Raw genomic sequence first — 7,063 nt, 5'->3', positions numbered from 1 at the left:
CTTAGTTCGTCTCGTGTTTAACAGCAGGCTTTCAAGTGAGATTCCTTTTCTAATAGTTAATCAAATTAACAAGTTTCCTAACTCACGGAAGGCCTGGCAGCCCACCCTTTCTATCAGCCTTTAGAAGCGACGGCACAGTTTCAAAATAGCTCAGGCTTCCCTGCAGAACCCTATTTACAGTGTCAGGGAAAGGAAGTTCCTAGGAAAGGTATTTGTTAACTCTAAATGAAATTGAAGTCAACTCAAGGAATGTTTGGTTTGAACCTCTTTATTTTTAGACATTTTTCTTTAGATGTTTAGTATCTTTTATTGACTCAGTGGCCCAATAAGGCAGCATCTGCTCTGTTAGGAAATGCACCTGTCAGAAATGAAATAACTCTGCGTTGTTGCAAGATCCCTGTCTCGGGAGACCGGCTGCAGACTCTTTGAGAACAGGGACCATGACTTAATGTGTTTAGTGGCACCTCAACTTCCACATAGAGGCCCATAAAGGATTACTGAGTTATCTCCATTAGTTAAAAACAAAACACTAAAACCCTTTTCTTGGCCTTCCTCTTTCCTCTTTCCCTCTCCCCCCTCCTTCACTTCCAAGCTTTCATTTAGCAGAACAACATAGACCAGAGGATAATTCCTCTGGTCAGAATTACTAGATTTCACTATGGGCAGAAGAGTTTGGTTTTCGGGCTGGAAACATTCCCAACGTCTTTTTTTTTTAAAAGCAGAATATCTTTGGGAAACGTATCTATTTGGGGTTTGAGCCCTTAAGGAAATGGCTTTGCCCTGGTTGGATGCCATTCTACCCCTTGCTCCTTGGGGAAAATGTTAGGGGAAATGAGATGAGAATCTTTAGGGCTTCCATGAGATTAGAAAGGGGTCCTTTGGCTCCAATCATGGAAGCCCAAAGGAGGCTACCAGAATGGCTTTGTCCCCACTATTAGTTTGGAAGCTAGATTCCTGACTTCCGCTCAGGCACATGGACCCCTGTCCTCCTCTTGTTTGGCTCACACTCTTGTGTTTTGAGCCAGGAGGTTAGGGAATAATTTGGTACAACAGAGAGAGAGGGACTTTGGAGTCGAAGAGACGTGAGTTTGAGTCTTGTCTTTGCAACTTAATAGCTGTGGGACTTTGGGCAAGTACCTTTCTCCTTGAGTTTGCAATTCTCACCTGCAAACAGAAAAAAATAATACCTCCCAGGATTATTGGGAAAAATAAATCCTATGGGACAATTTATGTGAAAGCATCTTGCCAAGGACCTGGTACTTGGTGGATATTTAAACACAGTAGGGACAAATGTTGTCTGGGGAGGACGAATTTGCAAGCATTTTTCCAGACATATTCAAGTGAGCATCTTTATCATGGGATGGCAGGACTCTGTGACCCTGGGTCAGTCTTCTTACCTTCCTGACCCTCGATTTCCCCTCAAAGGAGATTTCTGACTCCAAGAGGGAGACACTCCTAGAATGTGAGCTTAAAGGGCAGCGTGTGTTACTTTCTAGAACGGGATAAGGATTTATTACCTTGCTTCCAAGATGCCTTCAACGGTAAGATGCACAACTGATTAAAAACCAGCTTTTTGAGAGAGAAAGGGTACAACTACGGTAACGGACCCATTGATTGTAAGACCTATTCTGACTGCCATAAACAATGCTGGCTGTCATTTATTAAGCATCTGTTGGGTGCCGTGCACTACCCCAGGTGCTTCACTACGTCCGTGGCTGATTATCGTAACCCCGGGGGGGCAGATGTCATCATTCCCACTTTGGGGTTAGCAAACCGACTATGGAGCGCTCAAGTCACTCTTCCAAGGCCACACGACCAGGCGGCAGGTCTTGGGAGACAAGTCTTCTTAATCTCAAAAATGCTTTCCCCTCTCAACAGATTGTTCTCCAGGCTAAAGAGTCGAAAAGATCAGCTCTGTGCAGAGACATGGTGTGCGAATGTGGTGCTGAGAACGTGCCCTGAATCTCTGCAAGGTGACCGGGAAGGGCGCAGGTAACATACACGGGGCTGTAATCTTATCAGTCTCTAATACTGGTCCTTGGAAGGAAGGTTTACCGGACAGAGAGGATTGCTGGGAATCCAAATAGAGGAGAGCCAGGAAATGAGGCTGAGTCAGGCTTAACGCAGCCCCAAAGGGAGAAGAGGGGCTCTGACTAGCCCCAGACTCATTCAAGGCCCGGCGACACAGCAATAAGCTTTTGCCCTAGAGGCCATCATTCCTCAGGGTCACCCTAGTCCCTCTCGGACTCTTTACAAATGAAGTAGAAACATTTCAAGAAGAATTTAGTTTCTCCCATAGCGTTTCTCAAAGAGGGAGAAACGTGCTGACCGGTTGTCATGAGCTAGCTAGCAGTCCTCCAGTACTGGAACAAGTTATAAATTAACAAGCTGGTTTTCTGGTTAGTTAGCCCAAGTTAGTTCCCCTGTGCCTGATTAATGGGACTGAATACTTTGCTCTGCAAAGCCGTGGATATAGATGGCACTCATTCTGATCTGACCCCAGTGGCAGACCCTGTTGTACACTCGGGGGGGGCATGCCCTAACCCCTGCCTCCTGACCAGAAGACTCCTGGGCTATCCGTGTGTCTGTCTAGCAACTGTGTTTGGGGAAGACAGCCACATCCATTTCAGTGGATTCCCAACCTGGGTCTACCTCATCAGATCACAAAAGAATGTTCCATAGCTTTTTGTAAGGGGGGGCAATAGGGATATGGACATAGCCAGGGTGGTGCAGGGCGGGACAGGGTTAGGGGTTGCCTGAAGCATCAGGAATTGAATAAAAGACGCCCCTGTCGACCAGAAGGAACTCATAATGAAGCTGCCAGAGGAGAAATGTGCTTCTGGGTCTTGACGGGAGAAGGCTCTTTGGATGGTGGCCAAGATAGCACCAGGGTGGGGGTCACCGAGTCTCCATGTGGACGTCAACAGGGCTGAAGGTCACAGTTGCAGGGTGTTGGCCGCTGTTGCTGTTTGGGCCCAAGGCAGAAGGGGAGGATGGCCTGGGCCCCTTGGGTTCCAGTTCCCGCCTTGTCCTCATTTTCCTGGAACGAGATACGCATGCATGTTGGAGTCTTCTGCCCCATAGACTCAGTGATTTTGGCTCTGACGGGATTGACGTGGATCATCGTTAAATCACATTGCTTGATGGCCAACTACAGAATTTTGCAAGTGGGAGGGCCCTTAGACTTCAGCTAGTCTGACCCTTCCATTTTTTGTGTAACCTAGATTAGATAGATATTTAATTGTATTTTTCCCCCTGTTAACGAATGGTGTCAGATAGGTGACTATTATTAGAGACGAAATGAAGACGTTATGGTTTTTTTTCTGTCCAAAGCCGTAGCGTGAGTTACATTTTGCAGTTTCATTGTGCTTCCTAAGTTTATTGCTAGAAATATTTAAGAACTTTTTACATAGTTGAAAAGAAAATGGACTCAAAACGTATATATATCCAGTCTTTCATTTTATATGCCAGAAAATGCAGTGACTGGCAACAATCATTAATTCTAACATCTGCATGAAATTTCATCTTGTTGACCTAACATAATTCTTTTTTTTTTTAATTTCAAATGCTCAGAAAAGTTGCACAAACAGTACAATTAGTATCTGTATATCCTTCATGGAACAATTTTCTGATGGCTGGCAGTTTGCCACATTTGCCTTCTCTCTCTCCTGCCCCCCTCTCTCCATTCACACACACACACACACACACACACACACACACACACACACACGCACACAGTTGTTTTTTTTTAATCATGAACCATTTGAGTTAGTTGCAAAGGTCATGCCACTTCACCCCTAAATATTCCTCAAAACAATGGCATTCTCGATGTAATCATCACTCAGTTATCACACTTGGAGAGCTTTCCACTTTAAAGATGACATAATCAGGGCGCCTGGATGGCTCAGTCGGACAAGCACCAGACTCCTGATTTCAGCTCAGGTCATGATCTCACGGTTCATGAGATGGAGCCCTGCATCAGGATCCTCGATGAAAGTGCGGAGCCTGCTTGGGATTCTCTCTCCCTCTTTCTTCCCCTCCCCTGCTGCTTGTGCGTTCTCTCTCTCTCTCTCTCTCTCTCTCTCTCTTCCCCCTGCTCTCTCTCAGAATAAATAAATAAACTTAAAAAAATAAAGATGACAAAATTGAGGCACAGAGAGGTTAAATGACTTGGCTGCCTTTAAGAGACCAAAGACTGAACCCTGGTCTCTCCATTTCAGCCCAGGCATCACTGTAAACTGGTGAGTAGAGTCTCCATCCAGTTACACTCCAGAAAACAGACTCAGAGCGCAGGAATGATGGACAAGAATGAAGGGCAGACATTGTGGTTTGATGCCACTTCCTGGTCTGGGATGGATCCAAATTGCAATACCCCCCCCCAATATTAATAATAACTTATTAAGTGTTATTATTATTACATGTAGTGGTGGGAGCATTTTCTTTGAAACCACATGTACTGGCTTTGAATCCCAACTCTGTCACGGAGGGCTGAGTAGTTAGCTCATTTCCTGGTGCCTGTTTCACACCTACAAAATTGGGGGGGTATAAAATTACCCCCTTGTGGGGTTGTTGTGGGGGATTAAATGAGTTAATACATACAAGGAGCTTGGAATCATGCCCGGCACATATTAAGAGATCAATATATGTTATATAATATATATGAGATATATATATATAATATATACATAATATATAATATAAAACATATAATACATGTTTTATAAATAACATTAACATTATTATAAAAACAATGCATCTTGGGCCACCTGGGTGGCTCAGTCGGTTAAGTGACTGACTTCAGCTCAGGTCATGATCTCGCAGTTCGTGGGTTCAAGCCCCACATCAGGGTCTGCGCTGATAGCTCAGAGTCTGAAGCCTGCTTCGGATTCTGTGTCTCCCTCTCTCTCTGCCCATCCCCTGCTCATGCTCTCTCTTTCCTTCAAAAATAAGTAAACATTTAAAAATAAATAAAAACAATGCATGTTTACACCTCCTCGAAAATAAATAAATATATGCACCTCTGCAAAAACCAACCAACGAACCAAATAGCAATCCCATTGTGCAGACACACTGGTTGTCAATACTTTGCTGTGTATCGTTTGAATGTTTCTTGAGTGTGTGTGTGTAATCCACATGTATAGTCATAACGTATACATTATTTTTGTAAACCGACGATATACTGTAAATGGTTGTCCTCATCAATAAAACTCTTCTATAATATCTTTTTTTTTTTAACGGCTTCCAAGTCTGCTATGATGTGGTTGTGTTTATAGTCTCTTTATTTTAATTTCTTGCCTAGAAAGAATACCTTCTAGCAAAGTTGCGACTTAGAGGTGCTAACACATAAGGTGATAACACAACATTTATTCTTTATTTAAAAACATTTTTTTAATGTTTGTTTGTTCTTAAGAGAGAGAATGACAGAGCCTGAGCAGGGGAGGGGCAGAGAGAGAGGGAGACAGAGAATCTGAAGCAGACTCCAGGCTCTGAGCTGTCAGCACAGAGCCCAACGCGGGGATTGAACCCATGAACCGTGAGATCGTGACCTGAGCTAAAGTTGGATGCGTAACCGACAGAGCCACCCGGGGGCCCCAACATTTATTCTTTATGAAATCAAATTATATTTTGTCTTATTTGGTCCCAGAAAGTGGAGCTGGGGGTACAGGCATTCCAGTATTTGAAACCTCAACTACTTACGTAGTCTGCTCAACACAACCTAGCAGAAGGCTCCCTGAGAGAAAAGGATTGAAATATTCCTCTATTACTGTAAGTTACATACAAGGGCTTCCCACAGTGCTCAAGGCCATTATCATTGTCATTATGATTATTATATGTAAAAAATATTTCTCCAGATGCAAAAATATTACCATGAGGTTCCTACAGCAGAACAGATGTCAAAAAAGGACACCCAAAGGGTTAGAGCGCTTGACGACGGACTTAGGGATACCGCTGGGCACGCGACTGGCACTCACAGTGTCAGTTCCCATTCATTCTGACATCACCGATGGGACAAGACCATCTAGAGCCCAGGGCGTCCCGTACCTGTTGTACATCTTCAGCAGGATCAGAATCACGGTGAAGATGATAATGACAACCACGACAATGGCAGCAACGATGGCTCCGGAACCTACGAGGAGAGGGGTGGAATGGCAAACGTGTGAACTGAAATAAAGAGAAGTGTTCAGAGACTGGCAGGAGGGCTTACACAGGGCATCCTGCATCCTCATTGGATCAAGGGGGGGCAGAGAATGTGATGTCCTGGGACCCTGACTGCTGACCCCGGGACACAGACATACATATGTACAGTGGCAGAGTACCCCTACCCCCAATGGGGCTTGAGGGCAGAATCCTCAGCACACCACCTGCCAAAATTCTGTCTCAGGCCATCCTGTTGTTATCAGTCCTAACATAGCATCAAGCTTCCTGTGTCAACAGGCAAGCAAAGCGCCTGTCCCTCTTCTTGATAACACAAAAGAAATATGTGATTTTTGTAGTTATATTTTGAAAATATAAATGAAAGCAAAAAAAAGGTGGGGGAGGATAAAGAACTCTTGGCCCCAGGAACTGTTGATCATCTACACATATGGACGTTCTCCCGGGTGATCATGTATATGCATATATGCATATTAAATACCTATCTACCGGTCTTTTTTGAATAAAGGTATTAATCCTATGTCTGAAAATCCACCTCAAGGAAGTAGTCATAAAAGTGGGAAAATGTGCACTTGATAAAAATGGAACAATGTTCCATGCACAGTTTTGCAACACTATCCTAATCATCTTTCCATGCAGTTGCATTTTTTTCCATGACTTTTGATGGTTATGTAGCACTCCATTGTTTGGACTCGTTTACCAATTCTCTATTAAGCATATTTATGTTGTTTTCAATTTTACCCTATTAAAAACAAGGCTATGGTGAATGTCCTTGTAGCTTAATATCTCAGATTCTAATTTCAGTATCAATGCCCACTCCCAATGCCCACCTCTAAGTCCATGTTCAAGATCAACATGCTTGTCAGAATTGATACTGAAAATACAAAAAAAAAAAAAAAAAAAAAAAGAA

General features: G+C 43.6%; 1 protein-coding gene across 1 annotated transcript in view; it reads right to left on the bottom strand.

The window, feature by feature from the left end:
* Nucleotides 1-250: 250 nt before the first annotated feature.
* Nucleotides 251-7,063, bottom strand: part of NCMAP (non-compact myelin associated protein) — a 12,648-nt gene continuing 5,835 nt past the window's right edge. Inside the window, exons 3-4 of the mRNA XM_040465134.1 lie at nt 6,043-6,127; nt 251-3,040 (exon numbers count right to left, since the gene is read on the bottom strand). Of these exons, the coding sequence (XP_040321068.1) occupies nt 2,899-3,040; nt 6,043-6,127 (227 nt within the window). The 3' untranslated portion in view covers nt 251-2,898. The remainder of the gene's footprint in view (nt 3,041-6,042; nt 6,128-7,063) is intronic.

The sequence above is a fragment of the Herpailurus yagouaroundi genome, unplaced genomic scaffold (genome assembly GCF_014898765.1).
Source record: "Herpailurus yagouaroundi ecotype Mexico unplaced genomic scaffold, PumYag 77, whole genome shotgun sequence".
Classification (NCBI taxonomy): domain Eukaryota; kingdom Metazoa; phylum Chordata; class Mammalia; order Carnivora; family Felidae; genus Herpailurus; species Herpailurus yagouaroundi.
The sequence above is the reverse complement of the archived record's forward strand: the minus strand, read 5'-3'. Positions and strand labels throughout refer to the sequence as shown.